Source organism: Odocoileus virginianus, chromosome 2 (genome assembly GCF_023699985.2).
Source record: "Odocoileus virginianus isolate 20LAN1187 ecotype Illinois chromosome 2, Ovbor_1.2, whole genome shotgun sequence".
NCBI classification, from domain to species: Eukaryota; Metazoa; Chordata; class Mammalia; order Artiodactyla; family Cervidae; genus Odocoileus; species Odocoileus virginianus.
Genome location: NC_069675.1, coordinates 78,798,733 through 78,817,148, shown reverse-complemented (window position 1 = coordinate 78,817,148; position 18,416 = coordinate 78,798,733). Strand labels below are relative to the sequence as shown.

The window sequence follows — 18,416 nt, the reverse complement described above, 5'->3', positions numbered from 1 at the left end:
GGAACTCTTCACAGGGGAGTGTTTTTGGAAGAACGTAATATGCTCATATAGGTTGATTTTTGTGCTCTAATTATGGGTAAAGATTAATGTGCACCTGGACAAAGCGTGGAAAGGAAGATGGTTGATAAGATCAATTTATTTGGTAAGATGATCAAGTGGGGTGTTTCTTATTTCAGTATTTAGTACTATTGAACCTTTCCCTTATTTGAAAACCCAGCTCAAGTCCTGGTTCTTTCTGGGAAGCTAATGTATCGGTACTGGCCCATTCCTTTCTTCCTCTTCGGAGATGACTGACTGTATTTGCCTCCCTGTAATCTGTACACACCGTCATGTTAGCATTCCTGTCTTAAATGTGCATAATTTTACTCGTCCCAGCTCAGTTTTACACTCTTTAAGGCAGGAGCTGGCCTTTTACATTCCTCAGCCAAGCAGTGCTCTGCTCACAAGCATAGATTGTTACGTGTATGTGTAGTTTTCTTCTGCTAAATTTGCAGACATAAGTATATGTGATTAGAAAGGTAGATAAGAGTCAGTTTTGTAAAAGAAATGACAGACTTAAGACCGTAGTTACCGAACCCAGAAATTAAGGACCTTATTTGAAACTACAAATTTACTGATTTATCCTCTGGGTATACGGAATCAGATTTCCAGGAACTAAGAATTAGAGCTCTTTTGTTTGTTTGTTTTTTAAAGAAGAATGGCACGTCTTCCAGGTGATTCTTAAGTAGCCAGTTTGGCATCTGGTGTTACCCGACTTAGGAAACAATGGCTCCAGAGTGGTAGGTGGTTAGGGACTTGCCAAGGTAATAAACTTGCACAGACTAGAAGGCTTTTCGGTTGTTCATTTTTACTATCTGAATTGCTTAAGATGGCAGAAGGCAACCATAAAGCCATTTTTTTAATCTGTCATAGAATTTATGAGACTAGAGTGTTGACACCTTCTCTGTATTTTCTGGTATTTTTTAAATCAGTGATTAAAAGTTGTCTGGCTGACTCAGGAAGTAATGTTGTAGGCTATTTATAAAAAAGAGACAATCTTTTTGTGAATAGCTGTAGTGAGATATGGGCTTCCCAGGTGGCTCAGTGGTAAAGAATCGCCTGCCAATGCAGGAGATGTAGGTTTGATCCCTGGTTGGGAAGATCCCCTGGAGGAGGAAGTGGCAACACTCTCCATTATTCTTGCCTGGGAAATCCCAAGGACAGAGGAGCCTGGCAGGCTACAGTCTGTGGGGTTGGACACAACAGAGCTACTGAGCATGCATGTAATGAGTATAATTCACATATCATACAATTCACTTTTTAAAATGTACAGATTATTTTAACTTCTGTTATATTCACACGGTTGTGCAACCACCAAAGCCAGTGTTCGGACATTTTCATCACCCTCAAAAGAAATGCTGCCTGTTAGCAGTCACTCCCATTTCCCTCTAACCTTCCTGTCCTTGGGCAGCCACTGATTTCCATCTATTGATTGTCTGTTTTGGACATCTTATTGTATATAAATGGAATCAAATAATATGTGCTTTTTTTGGATTGGCTTCTCTCATGTACCGTAACGTCTGTAAGGTTCGTCAGTGTTACAGTGTGTGTTAGTACTTAATTCCTTTTTATTTCCAAGAAGTATTCCATTGTATGCATATACCACACTTTTAATTAATCCATTCATTGCTTCATGGATGTTTGTGTTGCTTCCACTTCTTGGTTACTGTGCTGTGCACATTAGTGTACAGAGTCTTGTGTGGACACACATTTCCGTTTCTCCTGGGTCTGTGCTCAGGAGTGGAACTGCTGGCTCATGTAGTAACTTCATGTTTAACATCTTCAGGTGCTCCTGACTGTTTTCCGAAGGTACAGCGCTATTCTGCATTCCTACTAGTAACGCGTGAGCGTTCCAGTTTCTCCACATCCTCTCCTTATTATATGTCTTTATAGTTACAGCCTTCCTAATGGGTGTGCAGTGGTACCTAACCGTGGTTTCGGTTTGTATTTCCCTAATAGCTGATCTTGTTGAACATCTTTTTATGAGCTTACCAGCTATTTGTAATGTCCATTCAGATCCTTTGCCCATTTTTCAGTTGCGTTATTTGTCTTTTTATTATTGAGTTGTAAGATATATATAAGATATATGTAGTATTATGGTTAGATATATATAGTTTGCATGTGTTTTTTCTCCTGTGGGCTTTTTCACTCTTTGGGTAGTGTCCTTTGAAGTATAAACGTGTTTAATATTGATGAAGTCAAGTTTATTTTTTCATTTGTTGCTTGTTTGCTTGTTTATTTTTTTGGTGTTGTAAGGGACTGTGCCTAACCTAAGATCATGAAAATTTGCATTTTTTTCCCCAAGAATTTTATAGTTTTAGATCTTATATCTGTGTTTAGCTCTGTGATTCATTCTGTATTAATTTTTGTGTGTGGCCTGAGAATGAGGTTTAAGTTCATTCTTTCGCTCTTGCATATCCGTTTGTTCTAGCTCCATTTGTTGAAAAGACTATTCTTTCCCTGCATTGAATTAATAATCTTAGCATAAGGCAGTCTTTTAATCTAAACATATTTTTGGAAGTATTATTATCTGGAATGAGAAAAATTCAAACAGAAAAGGATATTCTGTGAAAAGTCTCCTTTCACCCCATCCCCCAGTTTTTAATTACTGACCTGGAGATAACTTTTAAGAATCTATATGAGTGTATATTTTATACAAATACAACCACATGTGTCTGTAAAGGTTGATTGAAATCTGATTTCGGGGCACCTGGAGTTATCCTAATATAGGAAGATGCATAGATGAGGACTGCTGTTTTCTGGGTTCCACGGTTTCACAGTCTCCTCACTTTACCATTCATTAACATTTTATTAGCTTCTAAAATGAAAGACCTTGTTTCTTTCCTTCTCTAGACTTTTATTACAGATCTTTTCTCAGTTATTCAATTTGAATATGTGCCTTCTCAAAATTGGGGGGGGGGGAAGCAGGCTTTAATCTTTCTCTACATTATTATTTTGGTATTCATTCATTTCAGGGAGCTTCTGATAATTGGAGGTGTCGCAGCACGAGATCAGCTCTCTGTTTTGGATAATGGGGTAAGTTGTACTTTTAAAGTAACATTATGTGTTGTCATTTTCACAATATAGTTCTGTTGTGTTTCAAGAAAAATAAAGCTGAAATGAAAACAGGATCACAAGAGTGTATGTATGTTCAAAAACATCTTACAAGTATACCTTTTCTTTTCCCAAAAGTATACAGTACAGCAGTCTCTTCTAAACACCTCATGCAAAATTCCATCATACATGAATTCTTTTGGTTTATCTTTTGAGCACCTGAAAGTTCCTTCCCATTTTCATGCATTAAACAGTCATTTCCTTTGGAGATAGCTGAGAAAGAGGAAACTGGAGTGAAAAATAGAAATGGAGATAAGATGGATTGCAGAGAAGGTAGAAGTATTAGCAGTGATCCTTGGAGGGTGAGGGGTGGTGAGGTGGTGGTTCCAGTGGGAGGGAGACGAATTCAGGTCTGTCTTAAAGGCTGTGCAGTTACCAAAGACGAACCTGGGACCGTGAGTCTCCTTACTGGGGAGGACATTTGGGAAACTGAATTGTTCATACATTCAAATACAGGTAGAACTTCATAAAATATTTTGTATGTATGAGGTAACTGTCTCCTTACAAAGTTTTCTTCCATTCCTTTCCTAAATATTTTATCATTTAATTTAAACAGCCTGATATTGAGTCATGGTGAGCAAGTATCTCTCCCTCCAATTCCTTGGTGCTGCTGTCAAATGAAATTTTATGCTGAATGGTTTTGATTTGACCTGGTATGGCATATTAGAGGCAAGGAATCATATTACTGTACTTAATACTGTTCTAAGATAGTAATATTGCTTTCATATGTTTTTACTTGATGGGTCATGTTTTAGTGGTTATAAGAAAGATTTAATATATTTGTTCCTTATCTTGGTTCCTCACATCCAAGTTTATTTTCCCCATAAGTGATTTTCTTATATTTTCCAGCTACAGAGCTTTTAGGGAATTATATCTACTTTTGCCAGTTAGATCTAAAATTTGGTACTGACTGCAGCTGATGGCAAAGTAAAGGCAGTGTTATTCCACAGCTTTCTTGTTAGGACTCAGATCCTTTCTACTTAGAGAATTTGTAATATATTCTCTTTCTGCTCTTCTTTCCATCTTACCTTCTTGGCCTCTGTTACCTCCCACTGCCCTCTGGCTCGCTTTCAGCACTGTGTTCTGTCTTATGCTGGGGCCAGAAGTCAGCTGTGGAGTCAGAGAATAGAACTACTTAATTTATAAAATTTCTTGAAGTTGCAGGATTATGCAACATAATGCAGTTAGACTTGAAGAAGTGCTTGGTGCTGTTATCCAAGTTATAGAAATATTTCTTGCAGGCTTTTCCAGTTTGACTTTTTTTTTGAACCTGAGAGACCTGGTGTCTGTTTTCATGCTGACTACCTACTGAAATTGAAGAGGGAGGAACTTGCATGGTGGGTTAGCATCCTTTGTAAAGAGACATCATACATAGAAGCAGAGTGGTATTGTATTCACTGCTGTGTATATAGCACAGTCCTTGGCACACAGTACATTGTTTTAATATGTTGAAGGGTTTTATCTCCATATTTTCAGACAATATTTTCTAGATTGAACTAAGACTTGATTATAGTTATCAGCACAGTTGAAACAGTAGCTTCAGGATTGTCTTTCATTTTTTATGGGGCTATAAATGCCTTCTACTGGATCAAATTGAAAGTCTTTTCAGCACAGTACTCTCAGTTTTTCAGGGGGTGAAATATTGAAGTAATGAGACTACAGTGATAAATTTGTTTGGAGTTGGTTACATTTTAATCTGGAGTGGAGAAAACAAGTGAAAAACAATAGAAGTGATTTTTTTTTTAAATCCCTGTTGGTAAAGAGGAGAAGTTTTGAATTGTCTTAATTTATTGAATGATTCTATACAATACCTTATTGTGTTCACACACGTACATTCATGTACATACTTTAAAAATACATATCCCCTTTAGAGTACTTTCTAGAAATGGGCCTGGCTCTGTTAAATGCATTCTACACATTTTCTTATGCAGCTCCAACAGTGGCCCTTGTGATGGTCCTTTTCTCCATCTGTACAGATTAGGAAAAGAACTTATACCAGATATTAAGTAATTTGCCCCAGATCTTACAACTCACAGGTAGAGCTTACTTCAAAGCCCATGTTTCTGCTCAGTGTACCATGACCTGATTAAAAGGTGTGTGTGTGTGTCTGTCAGTCTGTGTGAAAGTGTAAAGTGTTAATCACTTGTGCTGGTGTAGGGGCTCATTATGTCAACATTCAGAAAACTAAGGTCATGGCGTCCGGTCCCATCACTTCATGGGAGATAGATGGGGAAACAGTGGAAGCAGTGTCAGATGTTATTTTTGGGGGCTCCAAAATTACTGCAGATGGTGATTGCAGCCATGAAATTAAAAGACGCTTACTCCTTGGAAGGAAAGTTATGACCAGCCTAGATAGCATATTAAAAAGCAGAGACATTACTTTGCCAACAAAGTTCTGTCTAGTCAAGGCTATGGTTTTTCCAGTGTTCATGTATGGATGTGAGAGTTGGACTGTGAAGAAAGCTGAGCACCGAAAAATTGATGCTTTTGAACTGTGTTGTTGGAGAAGACTCTTGAGAGTCCTTTGGACTTCAAGGACATCCAACCAGTCCATCCTAAAGGAAATCAGTCCTGAATATTCATTGGAAGGACTGATGTTGAAGCTGAAACTCCAATACTTTGGCCACCTCATGTGAAGAGTTGACTCATTGGAAAAGACCCTGATGTTGGGAGGGATTGGGGGCAGGAGGAGAAGGGGACGACAGAGGATGAGATGGCTGGATGGCATCACTGACTCGATGGACATGAGTTTGAGTAAACTCCGGGAGTTGGTGATGGACAGGGAGGCCTGGCGTGCTGCAATTCATGGGGTCGCAAAGAGTCGGACATGACTGAGCGACTGAACTGAAGTGAGGGGCTCATTATACTCTTCTCTTTGTGGATGCTTGAAAATTTTTTAAAAATCTAAATGAAACTTGTCCTTACTTGAATTGACAGGTGGATTTTTTACCACTAGCGCCACCTGTGAATAAGAAAATGGAAACTAGAAGAGATTAAATTAGTTAAGGTTATACAGTGGATCATAGTGGAATTGGGATTTTGGATCCTGGTTTAATTTCAGAGTTGCTATAATTAGACTGTGTATAACAGTTTAAAATGTTAAAATCGGCTGCCAGAGTCATCACACTAATTTCAAACCAGATACAAATTTAACATTTCAGCAGTCCCATTTTTGCAGATTTGTAGTTGGCTGTGTCTACTTCAGTAAACATGTTTTTATTGTAAGTAGGCCATTGTTGGTTGCTATTCTAAGGTGATTGCAATAGTCCTTTAAGTTTCATAAGGTGCTGTTTTGGTGTATTTTTTAGGTGGATATTGTCGTTGGCACTCCAGGAAGACTGGATGATCTGGTGTCTACAGGAAAGCTGAACTTATCCCAAGTTAGATTCCTGGTCCTGGATGAAGCTGTATGTTAAAATCTACTCATGCTTTAAAAGAAAAAAAAATTTCTTTTGCTTATGTTTTTGGAGATAGAATGTGTGACTTGAAGAAAAAATAGAATTCAATCATGATCCTAATACCGAGAGAGAAATATTGTTACCAGTTTGGTGGATTTCCATTTACTCCTTATATTTATAGTAAAGACTGTTTTATGCAATTGTAGTCAGGCTATGTGGAATCTGGGAAATCTTTTTTGTTTTAATGGGTATATGAGTATTTCATGTCATTATTTATGAACAGTTTTTAAAGACTGCCTAATGGTCTCTTACATGCATACTTCATGGTTTATTTAACCACCCTCATTATTAGATATGTAAGTTTGTTTTCTACTCCGAATAATTATCTTGTTTGTACATACTTTTTTTTTCTAACATATTTCAAATTGCATTTATGTATTTTGGGCTCTTGAGATATATTTCCAAATTATTTTCAAGATGAAGTAGCTTTTCAACATTGAAGTTTTTTGTTTTTTCATGTTAAAGTCATATTATTAAGGAGATGTGGTGGGAGCTATTAACTCTCATGTTCATTTTAGAAAACCAGAGTATGATTTTTGAGTTATAAACTATCAGGTTTTTTCATATTATGGTCATATGGGCTTTAAAGTTGAATTTATAACTCTTTCAGTATTCAATAGAAAATAATTATTTTGCAAGTATGGAGATATGTATGAGTTAGTTTCCATGTCTTTTGTTATGCAATTGATTTAGAAAAGAAAGATTTAGATACTGGATTAAAACCTAATGCTTTTCTTTGCTTCTCCTATAGGATGGGCTTCTTTCTCAAGGTTACTCTGATTTTATCAATAGGATTCACAATCAGATTCCTCAGATTACCTCTGATGGAAAAAGACTTCAGGTATACAATAACTAATGCATTTTCAAATACATGTAGACATTTGTTACGTACTAATGCTTACTTTTTTGTTATATTCACATTTTAGTGTCTTCTGGTTAACTGCTATATAAAACATTTTCTTTCTTACCTGATTAAGTAGTATGCACAAAGGAATAGTCTTATGAGCTGCTTTTAGAAATAAGGTGAAGGGAATTTGAGGACATTACTTAAGTGTAGCAGAAGACTGTAAGTAAAAGATACTTAGTTTTTTCTTTTTTTCCCTTTTCTACAGAGAGTGTAGGGTTTATATTCAAGATTCTGAGCACTCCTTCCTTTTTGAAGGAAAAATGTCTTGAGCTGTTGCAAAACAGTTGCTTCCTTAGTAATTATTTCTTAAAATATTACTCTTTCTTATTCTGCTTTCTTAGGAAGAATTCTAGAGGTAGAAACTTTTAGGAGGAGATAAATAGTACCTTATGATTTTAGGTTTTTAAAAACCTTTTCATTCATCTTAGTTTTTGTAGGGCCTTGAGGACTAGGTGGTGTGATTTCTGTGTCAGTGAGGGGACTGGAGCTCAGAGATTAACCCACCCAAAGTCAGATCACTAGTTGTTGCTGCAGAGTCAGGTACTGAACTTGTGTTAGATTCCAGGCCTAGTCAGCCTCATGCCCCGCGTCTGTATTCATATGCTAAATTCATTATTGTCGCTCTAAAGTAAAAGTTTATCTAAATACTATTTTTCCTTTTCTTAGGTGATTGTGTGCTCAGCCACTTTGCATTCTTTCGATGTGAAGAAGCTGTCTGAGAAGATCATGCACTTTCCCACCTGGGTGGATCTGAAAGGAGAAGATTCCGTTCCAGATACTGTCCACCATGTTGTTGTCCCGGTGAACCCCAAAACTGACAGACTCTGGGAAAGACTTGGGAAAAGCCACATTAGGGTAAGTACTCTGCAACGTTCACGTTTGTATAGCGTAAAGCATTCATAAACGAGTTTACCCTTGAGCTCTCTGTGATCCTTAAAGCAACCAGACATTGGCCCTATTGAGAAGTTTGGCCTATTGCCAGAAAAGTTGAGGTCTCAGGTATGGAATAAATGATGGGCTCATGCTTTACTTTTTTCTACATATACAGTTACTTTTGTGAGCCATCTTCCTTGTTATAATTTTTATAAATACATAGGATTGCATGTGTAACTTCTTACACAGTAGTTTCCTTTTTTAGTGGTACTTTTATTCTTCTTGATATGCCTTATTTTCCTAAATACCAATTTCCTGAGTCCATCTTTTCACTTATTTCATTGTTGTTAGATTTATATTAATATAATAAGGGTATGCTTACTGTAAATACACAGTGTTCTAAAAACCACCTTTGTATTTTTATTATTATATTTAAAATTGATTAGCCTTAGACCTATAATTAGTAAGAGTTTTTCTGAATCTGAAGAATGGTGATGCCTATAGATGATAAAGATGTATGTCTGAAATGGAATCTAAAGTTAGATCCAGTTCTCCCTATAAAAAAAGACACCTATTCTGAATCATCACTTAACCCTTCCCCACTTCTTTTTCATCCATTTCTTTTGATAGACTGATGAAGTTCATGCAAAAGATAACACAAGACCTGGTGCTAACAGTCCAGGTAAGTTAGAAGAATGAATAAAAATGTGTGGGGAAGATTTGAATTGATCTGCTTTGCTGAATTTCTGCTCTGACTGCTCTCATGAAGGAACAGGAAATACAAAAATAAAAAACAGAAATAACTTAAAAATGGGGGAAAGCTCATACCATTCAATTTGTAGAAGTATTAATCACTGAATTTAAGATATTAGTCTCCTGGCATATAAAATACAAATATTTGGGATTACAGAAGTTTAATTTTTCCAGGAAACCAGTGAACTTCTCTGGTTACAGGTTGTATTTTAGCCCTGAATTCCAAGATAAATTACATGTAGATTCTTCCTGTCTGGCAATTGAGTAACAAAGTGATGTCCTTAGGTACAACTCTGTGAAAGACACAGAAATGATCCTCAAATGGGTTTTTGATTCTTTTGTGTGTGTAGTAAAATAGGCATAGCATAAAATTTACGATTTTAATCATTTTAAAGAGTACAGTTCAATTGCATTGAATCCATTCCTACTATGTAACCATTGCCACCCCCACCCCCAGTACTTCTGCATCTTCCCATACTGAAACTCCATATCATTAAACATTTATCAATTTCTAAAAACCCTAAAATTAAATTCTGATTTAATAAAGATACTTCCATGCAGAATTGAGGTAGTTTGTAAGAGGTGTATAATATTCAAGGATACATGAAGATAATAGCATGAAACTAAGGATTGTTATTGTTGTTCAGTTGCTAACTTGTGTCCAACTCTTTGTGGCCCCATGGGCTGCAGCACATCAGGCTCTTCTGTCCTCCACTGTCTTCCAAAGTTTGCTCAAATTCATGTCCATTGAGTCGATGAAGGAAGGCTAGTGCTTCAGGAACAGAACCTAGAAGAGATCTGAAACCCATTAGGCCACATGTGTGGTGTCCCATGTCTCAGGTGGATCATTGGCAAGGGTTAGATTGCATTTTGTTCATGGTTGGATTCAATGGTAGATTTTTGGCAGGTATTTAAAAGGTCAGTTATCTGAAATTTTGATTAAAGAGGGTTCCTTTGAACTCATTTTTATGTGCAGCTCCAAATTTATAAGGTGTGTGCTCAGCTAGTATAGTTGGAGAGGAGCTCACTGCTAGTCAAAATAGTGTATCATCCCACTGTTTGAGAATGCATTTTATAAAATAAAATTTTTTACTGCTTCATATATTTTTCCTTGTAGAAGTTTTACTTAGTTTTTACTACAATTAGAGATGATCAGAGCCACCTTAGAAATATGTTGGGTTATAGTTGTGGAGTAACTATAGCCCAGCTTCACACTGAAAAATAGATACTTGCAGGATGGCAACTGAGAAGTCACTAACTAGATTTGATGTAAAATTTTTATTTCATAGTGTGAAAAATGAACTTTCTGTTGTATAGATTGATTTCAGTTCAGTTCAGTTCAGTTGCTCAGTCGTGTCTGACTCTTTGCGACCCCATGAATCGCAGCACACCAGGCCTTCCTGTCCATCACCAACTCCCAGATTGATTTAGGAAGTACCATTTATTAGTTTTTATTTTTAATTTTTTTCATTTATTTTTATTAGTTGGAGGCTAATTACTTTACAGTATTGTAGTGGTTTTTGTCATACATTGACATGAATCAGCCATGGATTTACATTTATTAGTTTTTAAAGGGAGTTGAAGTAATTGAGTAAACATTTACTGAGCATTTAGGGAAACTAATGCAAGGCAGACTATGATTAGTTCTTTGGTCTTTGTAAGAACAAAGCTTTGTTGTGGGTATTTCTGTTTATTTGTGTATGTGTGTGCACATGTACGTTTTTATATGAGGAATGGTTATGGGTGTTTTGGTATCCCATAAACTGGCATAAAAAAGAGAAACAAAAATAAATGAGCAAGTGCGTTCTCCCACCATTTTATCCTATCTTTTTATTGCTTGGTTTTGTCTATAATAGTTGCATTAAAGTAGAGATTTTTAGGTGAGTTAAGCTGTAAGTCTGTGTGATTATGTGTGTTCCTGACAGTTTCAGATTGAAATTCTGTGCTTTTTGTTGTTGTTGTGTTGTTCAAGAGATGTGGTCTGAAGCTATTAAAATCCTGAAGGGGGAGTATGCTGTCCGAGCCATCAAGGAACACAAGATGGATCAAGCAATTATTTTCTGTAGAACGAAGATCGACTGTGACAACTTGGAGCAGTATTTTATGCAGCAAGGAGGAGGTAATAGTTCCTCCCTTGAAATAAACTGTGTTCATTTCCTCACTTAATAGACTATTAGTCCCACGTTGATGCAATGTAGTGTTCATGCCCAGGATTTAAAGCAGTGATGTTGCACTATAAGTGTCTGTGCTTATCCAGTACTTTCCCATATGATCAGCCCCAGGAAAAACAATGAGATGATTTTCCACATAGGTAGTTTCATTTCTGTGAAGATGAATCACAGCTTTGTACAACCCTTATATTATTTAGAGGAATGGTGAAGTTTTGATTAATGCTAAAATTTCAAGTGTAATCATTATATAATAGGATATATATCTCCTAAACCAGTAAGTAAAGAAAAACCTTAATCTCAAAAAAAAAAGGGTAAGAAAGGAAGGGGGAGAAATAAGAAAAAGCAGAGCAGTTAGAAATTACGGAGTAATATAACTGGTGAAAAAACTGAGCATATGAGTAAACTGTAGTATTTGTCAGTGGATTGAAGTCTTCTGATGAAGAGCATAGATTGTTAGACTGTATGATATACAGGTTTACAGGAAACCAACCTAAAACCTGAGGACATAGGAAGATTGGAAAAAAACATATATCTGTCAGCTAAAACAGGAATTTAAATATTAATAGAGATGCCATAGACTTTAAGACAAAAATTACTGAAATAAAAAAGGTCACTATGTAATAAAATACTTGCTCTACAATGAAGATATAATGATTCTAATTTTATGCGCCTTATAATTAATGTTAAATATGTAAACTAACCTGAAAAAATGTTCAGTATAATCAGTCATTAGAGAAATGCAAAATAAAGTCACACTGTAATGCTACCGTACACTCATTAGAATGACTAGATAAGTACACTCATTAGAATGACTAGATTAAAAATACTTAAAATGCCAAATTTGGTGAGGATATGGAGAAACAGGAATTCTTATATACTGTTGATGTACAGGCACTTATGTAAAGGGTCTTACATTTTTTTATAAAATTTTACTTTGCTGTCTTATAGTCTCTCAGTTCAGCTCCCAAGTATTGACCCAAGATAAGTGAAAACATGTATTGACGAAAGATGTGTGCAAGATGGCCACAGCAGCTTTATTCAGGGTGGCCATTAATAGGAGAATGGCTAAACAAAATGCAAAATATTTATTCAGTGAAATAGCTGATACTCAGTACTGAAGTGGCATAGGCTGCCGATAGAGACAACTGTGGGTGCATCTCAGAAGCATTATGCCAAATAATTCTTAGACAAGTTTGTGCTGTGTGATTCCATTCGTATGACTTTCTAGAAGAGTCAAAACTAATATCTGATGAGAAGAAGTCCAGAACAGTGGTTGTTCCCAGGAAGGTGGGAGTGTGGGTAGGTGGGAAAGGGCGAGAAGGTTCTTGGTGGATGATGTTCACCTTCTGTACCTGCACAGGGCTTTGGGCTGCATTAAGTTACACATTTGTCAAGAACTCAGCAAGTGTACACTTAAGGTTTGTCCATTTCCTTGTATGTAACTTTAGCCTCCAAGAGAAAACAAAGAAACCTAAATGAATACTGTGCTCTGGTTAATGATATGCATGCTGAACTGTGTACCGATAAATGCAGTTTACATTGAAATGCATCAAAAATGTAAAAGTGAGTTGATAGAAGGATAGAGGGATAGGTATGTGGTGAAGCAAATATAGTAAATGTTAATGGTAATTTTTACTTTATATCTTTTCCCAACACTTAAAATTGAAAGACTTAGTGACCATTACTATTATGGTCTGGATGGCACTGCTTTTGGTTACTGTGTCTGCTTGAAGAGTTTCTTTTTAAGGACTCGCTGCCACTGCCCCTGGCTCTAAAATGCCGCTGCTCCCTCCTGGTTTGGTACTTCTAATCTGCTTTGGCCAGGAAAGCGGATAACTAAGTTGCTTAGAACACCTTGAGGAAGGCAGGCATGTGGGCGTGGCCATTTAGTAAGGACATGAACTTCATCATGCCTGTTTTGCTTCTTTCAAGAAGGATCTCTTTCGTTTACTTTTTGGTTCTTTACATGGGTTAGATGAGGTCCTGGTGTACACAGGGACCACTGCTGCAGATTGGGAGAGGTTACTCAAAATGTCCTTCAAAGCAAAGCGAATCAGTTTTAATGCTCATGGAGTTCATTTTAATGGCATTTCACCTAGGACAGAAATTGTGTCAACCGGTTTATGACAAGTTGGAGTTTAGATTTCCATGAAATTAATATGGCACCATTGTAGTCTAAATGTTACTGGTATTTTTATATACTCCTAGGCGTAATGTTTCCCAAGATTGACTCTTTAATGTGCTTTTCACTAGGACCTGATAAAAAGGGACATCAGTTCTCATGTGTTTGTCTTCATGGTGATAGAAAGCCTCATGAGAGGAAGCAAAACTTGGAAAGATTCAAGGTACCGATGTTTAGTTGACTGCATTTCCTTAATACTTAAGAGGAGAGTTGTATCTAGTTTTAAATCAATTCCAGTTAATATTCTTAAAGTAATTCTTGTCCTAGAAATTTCAAAATACTTCTGCCCTGTTGGTATATCCTCATTACGGCAGGGCCTCATCATCTTTAACAGTCAGATGGTAAATTACATGTTCTCTATTGGCACAACACTGCTATGGTAATTGTGTTTGGTGTGGGTGTTACAACAGATCACCTGGCCTTTTTTCAGCATCTGTGCCACATGTGTATCCTGGCCTTGTCCTGGGCCGGAAGTCGGTGTGCTCTTCACCCACTCCGATCTCTAATTGCTGTGCCTTGCGGCACAAATGACATCTGAAGGCCAGTTTGTATATTCTTGGTGAGAGTACCAGGGGCCCACTCTCTTTGGGATTTTTCTGTTGTCCTCAAAAGTGTAACCTTAAGGTAAAATACCTAGGATTCTGAATTATTTTAGTACAAGGGTAAAGGTAATGCTTATGTTTTTATGTTTTATTCTGTCTTATCTTGCGAATTAACAGTTAGGATTTCTAAAGATAAAGCCAAATTTTTAGCAGTGGTTTAATAACCTTTATGTGAAAAAAGCAGAAATGAATCCAGTCATTGATTTATTCACCTTGAATGTCATATTTTGGCAAATTGTAAACTTGAAAAACTTGTTCTAGTGAATAATGAACGACTGGACCTCTAATCTGATAGTAATACATTTGTGATTAGAGGTCTCATTTAGTGGAAAGATGGCATTTATGTTTATTTTTTTAGTGTATGTACTAATAAATCCTTCTCTCTCTCTCCTGTCTGCTCTTTTAGAAAGGAGATGTCAGATTCTTGATTTGCACAGATGTAGCTGCCAGAGGAATTGATATCCACGGTGTTCCTTATGGTAAAAAGAAATCTTTCATGCTTGCATTTTGAATTTTAAGGAATGCAAAGGAAACTGTTTTAATATGATTCAGATATTTAGAACAGAAAACATCAGATATGTTTGAAAATTTTAGGACCTTATGTCGATTGGTAATAACTTTTTATTTACAGTCATAAATGTCACCTTGCCTGATGAAAAGCAAAACTACGTCCATCGTATTGGCAGAGTGGGAAGAGCTGAGAGGTGCGCTGTAATTTTGTTTCTTCCTCTTTAAGCTGCTTTTGCTTCCGGAGCAAAATCTAATGAAGACTTTTAAAATCTTTCAGGATGGGTCTGGCCATTTCCCTGGTGGCAACAGAAAAAGAGAAGGTGATCTTTTTAGTGCTGTATTATATTCATTGTTTGTATTGTCATTTTAGATACTGGAAATAAAAGCAGTTTGAGTTTTCGTTTATGTTGAATTCAGGTGCATATGGAATATAAATGAACTTTTTATGGCATCTTTTTATTCATTGAATAGACAACTAGTAGGATTAAGTTCAGAAAGGAACAATACAAAATGTAATTTTTCCTAAAGGCTTTCGTGTAATTGTTTTCACTGAAAGATATTTAAACCCTGTCTGGCATCATGCCATGGTAGACTTTTTTTTTTTTTTTTTTTTGCCATGGTAGACTTTTTATGGGAGAGAGAGTTAGCTTATTATTTTGATATAAATTGATTCAGATTTACAGAATAGTTGCAGGCGTCAGAAACGCCTACAAACTCATTGCCCAAACTAGATATTGTTCCTTTTGCTTTTTGCTATTTGCTGTATTTTATTCTTATGGAAAACCTTTGAACTTTATTTTTGATACTGATCTTGAGATAGCATTCTCTAATACTTTACATTTTTTGTTATTTTTTTTAATCTGAGCATTCCTTTCTATTGACATCTTATTAAAGTCTGCTTTAGAAAATCTTTGGGATTCCTCTCAAAAAGAACTCTTTCAGAAGTTAGTGAACTTCTTTCAGAAGTTAGTGAGCTACTGATGGTGGTAGTGATTAGATGACATACCACAGATGCAGTCTATTTTTCTTACGCTTTGAGGACAGAAAATATTAAAAAAAAAAAAAAACTAGTTGAGAACAAAGATATCTAGTATGTCAGTCGCCATACATGTTAATCTATTTTTCCTTATTTTAATATAGGTTTGGTATCATGTATGTAGCAGCCGTGGGAAAGGGTGTTATAACACAAGACTCAAGGAAGATGGTGGCTGTACCATATGGTACAATGAAATGCAGGTAAGGCTCACAAAATCTTCCTAAAATTGATAAGAATAGACTACATTTATCTCTGGAGGTTATATATTAGCTTTTGTCTGCAAGTTATAAGACATAATGGGTGGTTGTTATTGTAGTTTATAAATTGTAACTTGTTAGTTCATCTCTTCAGATATCTTACTTCGTTTAGCCTGCCTGGTTTTAATGCTATTAAAATGCAGCTTGGGTTTGTCAAAATGAAATTTTTATATGAAGATACTTGAATTTCCTCTCCCTTTCTCAGTTGCTGTCCGAGATAGAAGAACACCTGAACTGTACCATTTCTCAGGTCGAGCCAGATATAAAAGTACCAGTAGATGAATTTGATGGGAAAGTTACTTATGGCCAGAAAAGAACTCTTGGTGGTAAGCTGTGAATTACTTTTAATTCTATTTTACATGTGAATGTGTCCTTTTTTGAGCTTCAGTTTAAGAAGAGAGTGTTTCATTTCCTCCTGTTAATTGTATATTTTTAGCATATTAATCATTCCCTCTGTGGTACTCTCATAGCACTTTGTTCATACTTGTCTTGCAGCATTTTTATTTTGTGATCTGTCTGTGAGTGAAGGACAGTAGCTTAGCTGTTTCTGTTGAGGTGTTAATGTCATCAGAATAGTTAAAAATTTATGGGATTACTAGAAAACAAGAGAATAATAATAATTTTGAACAAGTGATAACCAGGATACCATTTAATTCCCTTTGCCTGTGATGCTCTTAGCTGATTCCTGAAATTTTTTGTAGGTTCAAGCTAAACTGATGGTTTCTAAATCAAGGAGAAGATGATGGCAGAGTGGTTGGGAGGGGTATTGGATATTGGGACAGCTGTTAGTAAGGCCTAACCATTGAGTTTAATTGATTTAATTTAACATTTTTAAAACTCACAGTTTGGGAGGTAACTTGCCCGGTAGTAAGTACATCTTTATTGCTGGGAGCAATGTTTAAATTGACATAATTGGGCCAAAGTATTGCTGACAAGTTATTTCAAGCGTGTCATTTGCATTTCTTTGTGATTTGTGTGTGTGATCCAGGTGGAAACTATAAAGGCCACGTGGATATTTTGGCTCCTACGGTTCAAGAGTTGGCTGCCCTTGAAAAGGAGGCCCAGACATCTTTCCTGCATCTTGGCTACCTTCCTAACCAGCTGTTCAGAACCTTCTGATTTTAACATACACAGAATAAGATTTGAGTAATAAAAGTCTGTGGTCTTAAAACTCTAAAATAGTTGTACTGCTTCCAGGCAGCAGTATTTATAGTAACTTAAGCTATGAGTGCTAACTCTTGCATGTCAAGAAACATCAGTCTTAGGAAATCTTCATAGAATGCCAAACCTAATGAAAAGAATAAATTTGATGACTGTATTTTCATGAACATTTGTGTCTTATTTTACAGTTATTTTATAATGTTTCTTTATTTAAGAAAGCTCTGGGTTTAGGAAGTCAAGTGTGTGTGTGTGTGTGTATGTGTGTGTTTAGGAAGTCAAGTGTGTGTGTGTGTGTGTGTGTGTGTGTTTGGTAGAGGACTGTGTGGAACCACTAGTGATGGTCTTGAGGATTTTTGCAAGAAGTGGTCCTAAATGGAGACAGCCTCGAGATGCTTTTGGTTGCCTCGGTGTATGTGGAAGCTTGAAAAGAGTCATGAAAGAGAAGTGGAGGATCCCAAGGTGGAAGGACAACTGGGTTAGTTTGGAAGCCTGAAGTTTTTATCACAAGTTAGAAAAGGTTATGCATTTTAAGGACTGACGACTGATCTGATGATGGTATCCCTGAAGGCCCATCTTCTTTTTAAGAACCTTTCTTTCCAGATGATACATTCTGTAAAGATGAGACTATTCTGATGTCCCTCTAGGTCTTAAATGCAATTCTTTGAAATTTTCTTAAACCGTCTTACGTTTTCCAGAAGGAAAAGAGAACATTCACATAGACACAATTGAATTGTTCTTTTGTGCCTTTTGACTCTTAGCTCACAAAGTAGTTTCTTTGGGAGGATTATTCTTGCCCTAGAGATTCCGTAAGAGCACATACTACTGTCATTTCTTATATGATGGTTTTCAAATATTTTAGCCCCAAAATATTTTCTTCAAAGAAACTCTTGAGTGAAATTCATTGTGTAAGCAATGGGAAACCATTACCAAGCATATTGAGTTACACTTGATGTGCATTGAGTATGAGGATTCCATTCTTCCACTTGTACCTAGACCACTCCAACCACCGTAGCCAGTCTCGAACTGTGCAGTGGCGGCTACTCGCTGTGTGCGTGCCCAGAAATCACTGCTTTAGAGATGAGTTTTTAATTGACAAATGGCAAAGAAGACACTTGAGACCTAGACCATCTAAGACTGGAGCTGGAAGGGAGCTTCCTGGTCTTGCTCGTGTTCTCATCTTGTAGGGGCAGAAGCTGTTTCTAGGAATACATGTTCACATGGTCTGGTGTGTAGAACTGGAACCAGAACCTGGGTTTCTTAGTTTCAGCTCTTAATCTTGGGTCTCCCTACAGAAGATGATTCGCAGGTCCAAATGGGGAGGTCAGAGAGGAATGCAGGATAGAGCTGGGAGAC

General features: G+C 36.6%; 1 protein-coding gene across 1 annotated transcript in view; it reads left to right on the top strand.

Moving 5' to 3' along the window:
* The window catches only part of DDX1 (DEAD-box helicase 1), a 31,415-nt gene extending 14,195 nt beyond the window's left edge, over window positions 1-17,220 (top strand). Inside the window, exons 14-26 of the mRNA XM_020883662.2 lie at window positions 3,015-3,075; window positions 6,462-6,560; window positions 7,363-7,452; window positions 8,185-8,373; window positions 9,022-9,073; window positions 11,117-11,263; window positions 13,569-13,660; window positions 14,506-14,578; window positions 14,731-14,803; window positions 14,887-14,929; window positions 15,750-15,845; window positions 16,108-16,228; window positions 16,891-17,220. Coding sequence (XP_020739321.1) covers window positions 3,015-3,075; window positions 6,462-6,560; window positions 7,363-7,452; window positions 8,185-8,373; window positions 9,022-9,073; window positions 11,117-11,263; window positions 13,569-13,660; window positions 14,506-14,578; window positions 14,731-14,803; window positions 14,887-14,929; window positions 15,750-15,845; window positions 16,108-16,228; window positions 16,891-17,021 — 1,267 coding nt within the window. The 3' untranslated portion in view covers window positions 17,022-17,220. The remainder of the gene's footprint in view (window positions 1-3,014; window positions 3,076-6,461; window positions 6,561-7,362; window positions 7,453-8,184; window positions 8,374-9,021; window positions 9,074-11,116; window positions 11,264-13,568; window positions 13,661-14,505; window positions 14,579-14,730; window positions 14,804-14,886; window positions 14,930-15,749; window positions 15,846-16,107; window positions 16,229-16,890) is intronic.
* Window positions 17,221-18,416: the final 1,196 nt, after the last annotated feature.